General features: G+C 48.3%; 1 protein-coding gene across 1 annotated transcript in view; it reads left to right on the top strand.

Moving 5' to 3' along the window:
• Positions 1-9,244, top strand: part of SLC6A8 (solute carrier family 6 member 8) — a 30,846-nt gene extending 21,602 nt beyond the window's left edge. Inside the window, 5 exon segments of the mRNA XM_033173692.1 lie at positions 1,838-1,940; positions 4,997-5,110; positions 7,547-7,716; positions 9,032-9,130; positions 9,133-9,244. Of these exon segments, the coding sequence (XP_033029583.1) occupies positions 1,838-1,940; positions 4,997-5,110; positions 7,547-7,716; positions 9,032-9,130; positions 9,133-9,174 (528 nt within the window). The 3' untranslated portion in view covers positions 9,175-9,244.
• The last annotated feature ends 5,716 nt before the right edge of the window (positions 9,245-14,960 follow it).

Genomic DNA, 14,960 nt, shown 5'->3' with positions numbered 1-14,960 from the left:
CGTCTCAGGACTTACGTGGAATCCAATTGTTGCTGAAGTCTTGTAAGAAGCCCAGCTTAACCTAACAGGGCATGTTCTGCAAGGCCTTAATTTCCAAAAGGGATATATAGGGACTCCACTCAGTCTAGGGTTTCTCAGTTATTGTTTTGATGACTGTACACAGCAGCTGAAGTGCCTTTACCTTGGTCTGTTAAGGCTGGTTCACCTTGTGTGCCATTGTCCAGAATAGACAAACGGCATTGCTCAGGGGAGCCACACGAAGGTATAAGTGACCTGACAAGAGAGCTCATTGCAAAGCAGGAAAGGGATTGGCTTTATGGTCAGAGTCTATAGGCAGATCTGGCAGTGAATAGCTATCAGCTGAGATCAGGAAAAAATTGACACATTCCAGCTCCAAGATCCTGGAGCTGCCAGGGGCCTCAGGCTCCCTCTTCACGCCCCTGCCTGATTAAGCAGCTTATCAAGGGCCTCTGCTATGCCTTTGTTACCACAACTCCACCTGCCAGCTGTCCTTCGCTGAAGTGTGCAAATAGATGGGCTTAGAATCAATGGCCGCTGTGCTCCAGAAGCATAGCTGTCAACCTTCCCTCTTTTTTTGCAGGAAATCCCCATATTATAGCATTGGGGAAAAAGGGAAAAGGTTGACAGCTATGTCTAGAAGTGCACTCACCACTTCTGGTGGCTGTTGGGTGTACCTGTTCCTTTTCAGAACCAGGCCCAGGGAAAACCCTTCAGTGAGATGGGAGCAACTGGCTGTGCACATTACTGATTGGCTGGTGCTTAGACATCGCAATACCACTTCCCTCTCCCCTGAGCAATTTTTGAACTTAAAAAAACCCTGATCTGAGCTTTAAAAAATAAATATTAAAGCACAGTGCTGCACAAACATTTAACTGCAAATATGTACAGGTGATGCTTAATTTTTTTTAAAAAATTAAATGGTGGGCAGCCCACCTGAATCATTGACAATAAGGCTGCAGTCCTAACCTACTTATCTTGGAGCAAGCCCTATTAAATTCAGTAGGGCATACTGGTACGTACTTCTGAAAGACATGGTATGGGTTGCACTGCAATTCATTGTTTGAAGCAGAGGCATTTATGTCTGTTAAGTGCAGCGAGAAGGTGGCCGCTCCTATTTTTAGGCACAAACCCTCTGCTATGAGATTCCTGAACTGTGTGCCAGAGCACATTAATTGTAATCAGAGCACATGACTGAGGGTGAGGTGAGGCTCAAAAGACTAAGCCATCAGGTCAGCTGCAACAAGCACCCTGTGATCATGTGGGCAGGGAGTCCTTTATTGACAGTCTTCCCTTGGTGCCCGTATTTGGGCAGTGACATCACCCTGAAGAAAAGAGTAAGGACAGCCTGGGATTCCCAGATGCAGCCCGTCCTGCAGTCCCTGACAGGTGCAGGGGAATCCCAGAAGCACAGTGTGTGTGCGTACATGGCGGGAGGGTGCACAATTTATATTCACCACCTCAGGCCTCTGACAGGCCCACCTTCTCTTGCCACAGACCCCTTTGCCTGTGGGCCAGCCAACCTCTTCAGCACCTGCCTCCTCACATTGCTGCTCTTCCTTTCTCCATTCCTTGCTGCCCCTAAGCAGGAGAAGTGGGTTCCCAAAAGCAGTGCCAGGAAAAGAAGCGTTGCTCCTGCTGTGGAGAAATGAGCTGCTCTGAACCACTGCTAAGGAGTAAGGCTGACCCCCTAGTTAGAAGAATGGAGGTGTTTCAGGAATGTTGAAGGGATGGTAGGAGCCAGGTGCTAGGAACAAGAAGCCATTGGATACGCATTTTGTTGTGCCCTGTGAACCTCACACCCAGGCCCTCCACCCAGGGGGGTATGTATGTCTTCCAGCTATTTGATTACTACTCGGCAAGTGGCACGACACTTCTGTGGCAGGCCTTCTGGGAGTGCATAGCAATCGGCTGGGTTTACGGTAAGATCAAGTTGCATCCTTGTTTGGAAGAGTGGGTGGGGGGACGCATCAGGAATTCAGCTGGCTAAACAGAGAAGCAGTCACAAATGTTGACACTGCATGCTGGTCCACCAGAATGCCAGCAAGTTGTCACAGATGTGTGCAGGCTGCACTCTGGATAAATTGGAGAAAATGTTTCTAGTCCTCTTGGGTGAAGAGGGAGACCACTGTTGCATTTAAGATGGGTGACACCTTTGGAGGGTGGATCACTTACAATTTTTAGCAAACACCGGGCAGCATAAAGCATACAACCTGCCCCCCCCCCATGCTTCCTTTGCAGAATTCCCAGAGTGATTTAACAATCTATTATTTCCCCCAGGGAACTCTGGGAATTGTAGCTCTGGGAGGGGAATAAGGGTCTCCTAACTACACTCAGCACCCTTAACAAACTGCACTTCCCAGGATTCTGTTCCTAGTGACATAATGCTGCTTTAAATGCATAGTGTAGACGGGGCCTCAAACTGCATGTGGCCACGGCAGACTCATGTTTTTAAACAAAAATGTTTTCCATTGGCTTGTGGAGAATTGAGGGGCATTGAGTCTGTGTGTCACTGATCCTTTCCACCTGCCTTTTCCCCACCTGGCACTGTTTTCCAGATGGGGAGAGGGAGAGAACCTCTGGGGAATAAACTGCAGGGATATGAGGGCCAGATCAGGAGTGAGGCTCAGCACTGCTTGGGTGTTGGAAGTCACAGACCCCTAGCATACTTTGCAATTGAAAGGAGGATGTTTTAATGCGATTTTAAAACAGAAACAAAAACATTGTTGGCCAGAATGCTCATTTGTATTACAAATTATTCTCTTTGTATTTTATTTTAATTTATTTATTGCATTTATATGGCACCTTTCCACCAGGGAGCTTTTGCCTTCAGTGTGCAAGAGGCTCAAAGGGATTTAGGCCTCATGTGTGAAAATGCCCTTTCAATTTGCACCAAGGGAGCCAACAACCATGGAGTGGTGTAATTTGTTTACATGGTCAACGCTAAGATAGCCTTGGTTTGAAATAGCAGGCAAAATGTCAGTAGCAAATATATGGCAGAAGCAGGGGCGTAACAAGGGGGCGGGGGCGGCCCACCCCAGGTTCCAGGGGAGGGGGGTGACACTTTGGCCGCCCCCCTCACCCCACCCCACCGGGCGGGCCCCAAATGGGGACATGCTGCCTTTTCCCCCTTCCAGCGGCTTTTTTTCGGCGCGAGGGGCGGGCCAGCGAGGAGGAGGCGTCACGCTTGTCGCTGGCATGACACCCCCTCCTCGCTGGCCCACCCCTCGCGCAGAAAAAAAGTGGCTGGAAGGGGGAAAAGGGGAGGCAAAGCAGGCGCTTGAACGCAGCCCAGCCAGCGCCGAAAGAAGCAGCCGAAAGGGAAGGGGGGAAGCAAAGCGAGTGCGCTCAAGCGCCCGCTATGCTTCTCTTTTTCCCCCTGGGGGCATGGCGTCGCGCTGTGAATGTGCATCATGACGCATGCACACGCCACGATGCCCCGCCCCCAGGGGTGCCTCTTGGCTTCCCGCCCCGGGCAGCCAAGGGGCTAGGAATGCCCCTGGGCACAAGGTCACTTGCCACAGATTTAAAGCAAGGGCAGCCAAGGCGATGTCCTCCAGATGTTCCTTGGCTCCCATGCTGGCCGGAGCTGACGTCCAACAATGTCTGCAAGGTGCCATGTCAGCTACTCCTGCTTTAAGGGTTGGTCTCATGCTAGAACTGTTTCTGGACTTTAGACTGCCAGTAGGGCAAGCGGAAGGTCCCATGACTGGATGCGTGTGGGGAAATGCCCACGGATAACTAGCTTGTCAAAGGAAAGGGCAGACTACCATTCTTCTCCTTTGTAAAATATATGAGGGAGAATTTCATCATCAACCCCACCCACATCTGGAGCCTAAAACAATCCAGGAACAGTTTCCCCACATGTTCTGCTCCTCATTTGGACTGGCTCTAACCACCCCAGGTGTCATCCCTGAGGGGGGTGACATCGCCGCCCCGCCCCCCTGGGATGCTCGCTGCACCGCCCCTGTGGGCGGCTCACCCCGCCCCCAGGTGCACAGCATGTGCGCCACTCCAGGTGCCGGAGCAGCTAGCTCCACCTCTGGCTCCAACACACGCTTAATCTCCCTTATATATTTCACAGTCTGAGTGGCTGAAAAGCAATAAAAGAGTGGATTTCACAAAAGGCCCACTGCACACTCCAGTGCAAAGGGAAAACACTAAACACCTTTTGTCCATATAAACAGTACCTCCTGCCATAGGTGCCAACTCGCTGGGGCCCTGGGTGCCCAAGCACCCACAGAATTCCCCATGAAGGGGCTGGGCACCCACAAATTTCAGTGTCAGGGCCATGCACGCTGCAGGACACCCACAGTCGTGGGGCCAAGCTGGCGTTCCTGCCACCTCCTGAATCTGAGCTGCCAGTGAACAATGCAGATTACAATGTGAACATCCATGGGAAACCCTTCCCCTTTGCCACACTTTAGTCATCACAGTTAGAAGCACAGTGGGGCTGAATGGTAACTGTTCCACATGAACATGCTCACTTAGTGATTGTGTGTTCAAGGTCAGCGTTAGAGTTATTCAGGCTTAATGGGTCGGAAGCAAAATGAGGTGTGACCTTGTGTGTGCGGCAAATGTGGGCAAAAGTTGAAACTGGCATGTTTTGTTCTGCCCCATCCCCAGTCAAAGGTGTCTCTCTGGCTCCTGGGCAGAGCTGTGCCCTTGAAAGGTTCCTGTTTTATCTGTAGCAACTAGGGGAGGGAAGAGGGAGGAGCAGGCTAGCAGGGCTGCCTACGTGGGACCAAGGGCTTTCCAAGAGGCTCCAGGAGAGATTGGAACAAAGAATCATAAACCTTTGCTCCATCCCTTAAGAGTACTATCAGCTGAGGAGCTACAGCAGGAGAAGGCTATTGCCCTCCTGACACCTGATCAGCTGCTGTGGGAAGCAAGATGTTGGGCCTGGAGTGGACAGTCCTTTGTTCTGAGCCACCAGGGCTCTTGCTGTGCTCTCATGCTCTCTCCCAACTACCTCCAGGTGCCGACCGTTTCATGGATGACATTGCTTGCATGATTGGCTACCGGCCCTCCCTGTGGATGAAGTGGTGCTGGATGTTCCTGACTCCTCTCGTCTGCCTGGTAATACTCCAGGGTGGGATTCTAAGCGGGGAGAGTAGTGTGGGGCTGCGGATACAAGGACATCTCTGGTGTGCCAGCATAAAAGCCCTTCATGTTCCTAGCTTAACTGTTCCCCAGCAGGATTTCTAGGCCTTAAAGTAGTGGGTGACAGGCAGAAATCTAGCAGGAAAAGATCCACCTGTGTGTGAATCTGACTGCCACTAAAGACACACAGGAAAGGAACAAAGGGAGCTGCCTCATACTGGTCCATGTAGCTCAGCTTGTCTGCACTGACAGGCAGCAGCTTTCCAGGGTTTCAGACAAGGAACATTCTCAGCCCTACCAGGAGATGCTGGAGATTTAACCTGGGATCTTCTGTGTGGAAAGCAAATGCTCTACCCCTGCAAGTCAGGTAGCTGTCCTGTCCCTGAGCAAAAGCACTGAATCATTTGGGGAGAAATGCAACAGGTGACACTTTTGCAGCTCAGAGCAGAGTGGCTGCCTTTTTTGCTGACCCTGCTCACGTTCTTAGCAGCAGCCAGGCACACACAGAGAGAGATTTAGTGGCTCAAACTTTTCCAGGCATAGCGATAAGTGGTAGAAAAATGGGCAAAGCTGAGGAGGGGAAAAAAGAGGTGTGTGGCATGACACACACAAATGGTGCTTCAGGGATGCAAGACTGGGCAAAAACATTTTGATGCCAGAGGCAGAAAACCCAAAATGACACATTTTCCTTCCTGTTAATTAAGCTGCTGCAAAATCCCCTGGGGAAGTTCACCTGCAGAAAACTCACTGACATTACCAGGAATTACTGTGATCTTCTGCCACTCCTTTTCAACAGACAGAGAATGGTGCACTCAAACTTCCCAAGGGATTGCTAAGGAGGGAGAAGGTGAATGCACCATTTTGGATCTTCTCTCTCTGGCATTCACATGTCATGAAGTGACAACTGCATGATGCATTTGACCTGCTTTGTCTGCCTCCCCTCTGCTACCCCTAATCGTGCCCAAAGTCTTCTGTTGGAGGTGGTTGACTCACCTTCCTAGGTCATGGTGAAGCCCAACTCCAGGCACCAAAAATTTGCATCTTCTCCGTAGTCCCATTGGCAGCTAAATGTAGAGCTACAGCTGTTTTCAAGCAGGAGAGTGCTCTGCATTCTCTTCTCAGAATCTGTATGTCCCCATATGCCCAATTCTTGCTCTCTTCCTCTGCCCCACCAACCCCACCACTTCAGATGCGCCCCCCCCCCCCGGTGCCACCACTGATGATTTCGGTTGTCAGGTTATGGAGCTTGGGAGCTAAAGGGTGATGCCAGGAGGTGAGGCCTGGTGGAATGAGGTACAGCCGGGTAATGACACCTAGTGGGTCATAAGGCAGTGCCTGGCTGTGCCCAGTGGATCAGGACTGCAGCCTCACATGAAGGTGGGAGAGCCATAGTTCTCATCTCATCAAAATATTGATGCTTCACACCTGAAATCTAATGACCCTTACCGGTGAGGTAATGGCTGCTAGACTTCTACAGATTCCAAACAGATTCCATACAAATGAAATGTTGACAGAGAGGCAAGGTGTGAGTTCTTGTTCACAGAGGCTGGGCAGATACCATAACAGATCTTACAAGCAACCTCTGGAGAGGTGCCCTGGAACCTAGCAGAGAACTGGGTTCAAATTCCAGCTCAGCTGTGGCTCTTGGCCTTCCTTCATGTCTGCAAAACGGGAATATTAAATCTGTCCCAATACACTTTGCCTCCCGCAAGTGGTAAACATGGGTCTGCACACTCAGGCATCCACACTTGTAGTGTGCACTCTCTAAGGATCACATTGAATGCTCCCAATCGCTTTCCATACTCAGGTGCTGCTGCTGTTGTGAGCAGCTTTTGCAGCTGGAAAACCTGCTTATATCAACAGTTGTGACAGCAAGCGGCCATTGTCCACAAAGTAAGGTCACCCGAAGGAAGTGGCTGCAAACTTGGGTGCCTCCCGTGTGTCTGATTGAGTATGTAGACCTGTGTGAGCCACGATGGCAAAAACCCCATGTGTGGACACCTTAGAGAACAACTTGAATGCTCCCTAGAGATAGGTCCATTCACCAGAACATGGTCAAAATGTTAAAGAGGGATACCAACATTTTCATTCTTTTTTTTATAAATTATTTTTATTAAAGATTTTCAAAGGTAGTACAATGTCTCTCTCAAATTTTTCCATATAACATTTTTATAAGTCAGTGTTGGTGAGACATTAGAAGAGAAAGGGGGGAAGGGGGGAAGAGGTGGGTGGGACGGGGAGGTAAGTGGGGTGGGGTGACTGTGTTTCTTTCCTTCATTCTAAGCAAGAAAAGAAAGGAAACTGAAAGGTTTGGAGGGGATGTGGGGTTAGAAAGCCTGACTGCTGTAGGGATGGAAGCTGGCCCCAAGGCACCTGACAACCACTTGATACCTCTCTACCCACCCTCCCCCCCACCCTTTTCCAGGGCGTCTTTCTTTCAATGTTGCCTACTACAAGCCATTGATCTACAACAACAGCTACGTCTACCCCTGGTGGGGAGAAGCCATCGGCTGGGGCTTCGCACTATCCTCCATGCTGTGTGTCCCTCTTACTGCTCTCTACAAGCTCATCCGTGCCAAGGGGACACTGGCTGAGGTGAGGCTCCTTCCCAGATCTCCAGAATGGAGGAGACCCAGGACTCTCAGGTTCAAATGGGGGGGGGGTTGAGCCTGGAGGGTGAACATCCCACACCCTGACCAGGGGTGTGCCAGGAGGCAATGCATGCTGAAGCACCCTAGCCCATGAGGATTGCAGACATGTGCTGAAGCCATGCATGTTTCAACTCCCACCTGCCCCAGTGCGCAGCAGCCATGAGTTGTGCCAGAAGGGCCCCTGCCCCTTGCCAGCTGACCCTGTTGAGCACTTGACTGTGGAGGGCTCCTGATTTGTTTGGGTTGCTGCTCCCCTGCTCCTATAGTGATTTGTCCAGGTCAGTGATCTGATCAGTTTGCAGAGGCTACTATGGCCACAGCCTGCAGCAAGCCCTCTCCTTTCCTCCTTTGGTGCCCCCCCAGCTCCTCCCACCCAAGATGCTTCTCAGCAGCCATGGCTTAGACGTGCCGTGCTGCCTGGGCTGCTTGTTGATCTGATATTGTAAGTGAGAGTCCTACAGACATGCTGGTGCTTGTTTCGTTTAGAGAATTTGAGGCACTTCTTAGGTGCATGGAGCCCTCTTAGTTCACTTAGGTGCATTGGCCTTTCACCCAGATCTAGCAGGCTACTTTTACTTTTCGGTGCTTCTGCCATTTTTAGCACAATAGCCGTAAGATGCAAAAACAGAAGAGGAGTATAAGCTTGGAAAAACATTGTCCCATTGCCACCCCTTGCTTGCGTGCCTCTCCATCTTGTCAAAGGCAGATCTGGAGAATCGTCTTAAGGCTGTAGAGAGACAAATATCAAATTAAGCAGAGAAGATGGAAACTTAACAGAAAAGTAGTAGTTTTGCCATTGAATGGCTCAAGGCAGAAAAACTGAACCAAAAAAGAAAAATACTGAGAAGGGATTACTGCCACCGTAGCAATTTACTCTGAAAGCGCTGGCTTGAGTTGAACTGACTTTGAGTCTTCTGTAGCTGTTCATTCTTCTGCTGACATGATAGGGGAAGTACAAAAACACTCAAACTTCTGCAAAGTTAAGAGACAATGTAAGCACAGTGTGTCTAAGGTTAGGTGTTGGTGGTGCGAAGGGGCAAGGAAGAGAGCAGCACTGCTGAAGCCTTGGCCATCCTTTGAGAGAGTGTGTGTACATGAATGCCAGGTCAGTTTAGTGTGCTGCTGGGGGCACTGGCTAGGAGACTGTAAATGTCTCTAGTAGTAAAGGAGGAATGGGCACAGAGAATGTATTATGTGCAAAAAAGCATCCTTTGTTGAATTTATAAGGTCTTCACTGTCTGTTTCTCTCCACTCAACAGCGCTGGCACCACCTCACCCAGCCGATCTGGGGGTTGCACCATCTGGAATATAAGGTGCCTGAATCAGAATTCGGCGTTTTGACCACCTTGACTCCTGCTCAGATGGGGGCAGCAAGGCAGTTATCCTGGAGAGCGTCATGTGACCAATGCTCATCCACTGTTCTCCCACAACAAGAGGCGCCATTTCTTGTGCCACTCAACCCTGGCTGCCACTGGGGGGAGGGGGGAGGGAGGGATACAGTTCTCCTGCCATGTGTTGAATGGGGGGGGCGCGGTGCTCCCTCCTTGTTGGGGGGGGGAAGGTATTGCTGGTTCTTTATTCACTTCCCACCTTCTCCTCTCAAGGGCCAGAATGAAGCCCAACTGGGCGAGAGGGAGAGCCAGCCCCTCAGATCTCTGAGTGGAGGGTGGGAGTCCTAAAGGCCATAGGGGTGGGGGGTGGGGGTGGGAGGGAAGTGGGGGTGGGGGAGAGAGAGAGCCTTAGATTTACATTTTTTAAAAAAAGAAAAGTTATTTTTTAAAGATAAAATATTTAAATTTCTATATATGCATTATATATCTCTTACCTATCTATATTTAGCCAAACACACAGGAGGCAGAATTCCCTCCCGCCCAAAGGGATCCAGAAGTCCTGGAATTTTATTCCCAGAACTCTCTGGGATCTTAACGGGTTACATGCAGGACGCCTGGGTTCCACTCCTGCTCTGTGAGAGAAGACAGTCAAAAGAAGCAGGAAGGGGTTTAAAAAGGGGGTGCTGTGAACCAGGACACCTGGATGCGATCCACAGTGGCAAGTGGGGGAGCCATATCCAGCAGCTTGTGGTGAGCAGCTGGGTCCCTGTTGTGTTGAGGTGGCAAACGTACCCCTCCCTGCCTCCAATGGCCTTTCCCTGTGTGGAGTAGCCCTGCCATCCCCATGGGGAGGCAAGGCATAACGTCTGACCTCCTTGAGCCCACTTCCTTGACCAGTCACAGTGTTACGGGAAGCCCATACCTCTGCCCCAACAGAAGTGTTTTGTAAAGCAGCCAGCCGCAACCAGGCCTTTGGGCTGAGGTTACAGTGCACAAAAGGAATTCTTTACACCCCTGAACTCTCCCATGCATGAAGCCTATGTGCACAGAACTGCTCTCAGATATACCAGCATCTGATTCAGAAGCAAAACCCTGGCATAATCTCTGCCACAGTAATGGCATAAATCTTAGGAGCGCTTTGTGGGAAACTTTGTTTAATTAATAGCGGTTAGAAAGTTTCCTCAAGCTCACTCTGAGGTATTGCCAACCTCTTCTGTCCTCCCCTGCAAAGAAACAAACCCCGTTTGTGAATGTCTGGCCTTCTGCTGGTTCCCAACACCTCCTAAGGCTCCCTGCTATTAAGTCACTCTTATTATTCAGGACATTGCAGACTATCAAGGGGAAAGCACAGCAGGCCACGGCCTCTAGACTCCCTCACGTACTACATTTCTGGGGCATACACCTAAAAATGTAGAGTCTGAACCTGACAGACAGGTGTTTGCAAACTTGGGTACCATTTAGGTACAATGGTCAAGGCCTGGGATTGGCTGCTCCAGGTTTCACTGTTTGGGTCATTCATGTGAAGACTAGGAGGTCCCTTTTGGAGGTTCAGATGCGTTCTCAAATAGTGGCAACCCATGTTCATTGGTGCCCACACAGCTGATTGGCGGGAACAGCATGTCGACCGTGGGAGGCGGAGGTTCTCAATGGCCAACATTTCTGCCGGGTGCCCACCCCCCACCCCTTGCGCCAATGTATCTTAAGGAGTGCTGGGGGCATTCAAGACTCTGGAATCCAACTTGTGAAATGATTTGTGGGAATTGTCTCCTGGATTGCTGGAGTGGGTGGGGGTGAGACGGCATGTGGAATTCTCCCTTAACTTAGGTAAGGAACCCAGGTGTCCTGTGTATCCAAGTCAAGATTATATTCAAATCCCTTAACTTTGCCTGACAGGATCTGACCAGTTTCCTGTCTCTGAAACAAGTAGCTGGTTATCCCTCTATGCTTAGCTTCTCCTCCCACACCTCCTCAAAAAAAAAAAATGTTTGCTACGCTTTTAATTTGCACATTTTCTATGACAGAGTAAGAGATAGTGTGTGTGGTGAGTGAGTGATAAACTCACATACTTATACATATATCTCAAACAAGCATAACTTTAACAGTACAAAAGCTTCTCGCTTGTATATTTTAATGGAAGCACTTATAAAAGAAAGAGAAATATCTAATTTTCTTAATATTTCTGCAGGTTGTAAAAAAAAAAGACAAAGAGAGAGAATCACAGAATTTTATTTTGTGACAAAATTATAAATATTATGTCTATATTTGTTTCGTAAATACATACATATAAATAATAAATATATATATAATGAGATTAAATTGCATAACAAGCCACCTCATGCTACAGGGGATTGGGGGTTTTGGAAATTGTAGTGGGGCTGGGTGGAGTGGGTGGGGGAAGGATGTCAGTGTTGCAAATAGCAGTGGGAGAGGAAATGTGGACAGATTATGAGGGTTACACTGTCGCTGCACTAGCCAAGACTTGAGTGATTTTGTTCCATTCTCTGCTGCGTGTAGCTTTCTTTGTCCGCACTCCTAATGTATAATGTGCTCTTAATGTGTTAACTGAATCCTTCACAGAATAGGTACCACCTGTCTAGCATGACAAAATTCCTGCACAGAAAGCTAAACAGAGCCTCCATGGTCATATGCTGTATACCTTTAAATTGCACATTGCTGAGGAACAGAGGAGGGTGTTGTCTTCATGAGCAGCCTGTGAGCATCTCAAGGGCATCTGCCTGCCATCTGTTGAAAACAGAACGCTGGACTAAGGTCCAATCCAGCTAGACTCTACTTAAGTGGTTATGCTTCTTTGAAGCAAGAAAAAGCATGCAATGTTCTTGTGGACCACATCTGACAGTCCACACAGAAGACATGCCTACAGGTCACTTAAATTGGCCCTTGCCCAGGGGGGCAAAATTCACACCTGTTGACTCTGGCTTGGAGTGCCTAGGAGCCCCCCCCCCCCAATCTGCACACTCCCTGGGCCACTCTGCCATTGCTCTGGGGAGCCTAGGGACGCCCTCTGATTACACGTGTTTCATTTGCTGGGTTCACAGCAGAATACCAGTTGTTAAACATGACATTCTACATGCAAATTGCATACCATTTCTTTCCTGAAATGTGCAGGGAGATTTGCCAACATAGCAAATTTGCCAATTCTTAACAAAATGCTCTAACAACCAGCAAATTTTATTTGGGCAAGCGCTTTGGAACACCTCCACCTCCTCCTCTGTCAACTTGTTGCTTTTAAACTTCTGCTGATTATGGAATTCTCAGTGATTAATCACATGCCTTTTGAATGATTCATTTTAAATATATTTGCATGTTACCAAAATCTCAATATAGGTGCCTTTTTGAGATGTGTATTGCATTGTAAGTATAAGATCTGTGACTCCCTGTTCAAATGAAAGGTCATATTTTAATGCTTTCCTCTATCGTTTCCTATTATGGCACAGCATCAGAGCCAAAATAGCCTCAAAAGACATGTGCTATTTGTTCTCAGTCCCAGCAACCAAAATCTGCCCTCAGCACCTAAAATTAAACCTTATAATCCTATTTCTTATGCTCATGGCTGCTCGGGTTCAACAACCTTTATTAACATGGACTCCCTTTTAGCATTTTGCACACACTTGCCTATTTGAATTCTTACATCATCTTTTCAATATTTTAAATGTTTTTACATGCACACACAACCTCATAAACTTTAGTCTGAGCACTGTATAAGTGGGGTAGAATTAGTTTTTTGTTTTAATGATTCTACCTCCACTCCTCAAATGGAAACAATAGCTTCTCTCCCTGCCCCATTCCCCAGTAATATTGGAAGAGGAAGCCTTCATGCATTGCTAACTGGCTACAAAATGCAAATCTTTCAAAACACTCTGTATGGGAAGAAGAGGGAATATTGTATTAAGAAACACAAATTTAATTAACAAAGGGACTCAGCAGTAAACACCACCTTGGAATGGAACTAGGTGCTGGCGCAGAACTGGTTGGATCTCAAGAGTTGTTTGGGCATTTCTGGGAGATACTTCAGATTCTCTCCACCCACCCCAGCATGTCTGTTGATTCTTTCTGAGGAATCTTGCATGGCCCCTGGTCCAGCCCTACTCTCTCTGCAGGTGTTAAAACATCTTGCTACTGATTGCTTTGGGTGTTAACCCAACAGTTGCTGGGACTCCATAGACACCTTGTGCTTTCTGAGTCATATTCTGCTACTAATGACCAAGGTTCCTAGCATAAGACTTTGAGAAATAATCAATAGATGAGAGTTATCACTCTTAATCAGTTTGGGCCAGCTGAAGATTGGGTCATGCTCCATGCTATGGTCCATCCTTCCTGGTCCCTACCTCCTGCCTATGTACATTGCACTTTTGGTAAGGGGATCAGGGACTTCTTTTCCCAGATGGAAGAGGCACCAAATTGTAGGTTTGTACAGCTCTGAACTATGTACTGTTTTTTGTTGGGGCTGAGCTTTCACCTGACCTAGGAGCTGCATATCCTTTGCCAAACACCCCTCCCCCTTGTAACGGCTCTTGTCGTTCTTCATCTCTCCCCTATTACGGCTTAGCTATGTAACACAGCCTCTCCTGTTCATCTCCTGAAAACAACCCCTGCCCCCACCCCACGCTGCAAGTAACAACTAACCCTTTGATAAAGCAGATGGAAGTCCTAGGATTCCTGATGGATGGAAGGGCTGAAATCTGGCCAGATTTTGCTTCATTTTTCAAAGGCCATTAGCTACTGGCACAGATTGCCAAAGTGGGGCCATTGATTTCCTGTCTGTCCCAGACCAAAACAAACCACCTTTCCTAAGTGATGATAAATGCAACTGCCTTACTCATATAATGATTGGGGAGGAATTTGCTGGCCTATGCTAATGATCTAAATAGTCTCTTGTTGCTTTTGATCGTAAGACTACAGACCACTTTTCTGACATTCTGAGCTATTGCACAGGATTTTTACGCCCCTTTGTGAATTTGCAAGCCAGAGCAAAGGCAATAGGGCACAAGAACCCAATATTTTCCACTCTGGGGATGGGGAATGTCAACATGGTTTAGGAGGTGAGAAGTTGTTTTGCTAACAATGGTTAGTTCCAAGGATGAAATAACTGCTGTGCTCTGTAAGCCTGAGAATGCCAACCAGTTCCACCAGTTCCTGTTTCCACTATAACTGTGAGAGTTATTTCCCTTGCAACTGGGCCCAAAATTAGGGATTTTCCAAACACCACCTGCTGCTGCTGCTGCCATCATTAAGATGTTCCGGATCTGTGAACGTGCCAAGTGTCTGCCCTGTACCCTCCTGCAAATTGCGGGGCAAGTGGCTATCAGAAGTCTCATCTGCTCAGGGCCAGGTTTCACTGGGAGAGCAACTGTTCCATCTTCTTGCATGCACACTCATGCCTGCATCACCAGAGCCGTGGGAGAACCCAAACACAGTCTTCCAGGGTTTTAGCTTTAAATCCACCAGTGTTGTCTCAATGCCAGTGTTGTCTCAGACCTTCTCCTTTGCTTCCTGCCCCTCAAGTCCTGCCAGTGCAGGTTATATACTGTCTGTGATTTTTGTGCTAACTTATCATGGAACATAGCAATAAAGGAACCACCCTGATCTTCCAGCTGAATGTGTCTTTGTTTATTGTGGGGAGCATGGGTTGGGGGGGAAAGGGAGGAATTCTGCTCATAAACCCACCAGTTCCCTTGTTGGGTTATGAACAGAATTTTTCACACACACAGCACCAAGCCAATCAAAATTCTGCATGCAGTAACTCAAAAGGCTGCTCAAAATGGAGGCTATATATATCTATAACCTGAGATACAGTTTTCACCACTTCAAGACAAAGCTTTGGAGGGAGAGATTCGTA

The sequence above is a fragment of the Lacerta agilis genome, chromosome 16 (assembly GCF_009819535.1).
Source record: "Lacerta agilis isolate rLacAgi1 chromosome 16, rLacAgi1.pri, whole genome shotgun sequence".
NCBI lineage: Eukaryota > Metazoa > Chordata > Lepidosauria > Squamata > Lacertidae > Lacerta > Lacerta agilis.
Note: the sequence above shows the minus strand (reverse complement) of the source record. Positions and strands in the feature narration are given on the sequence as shown.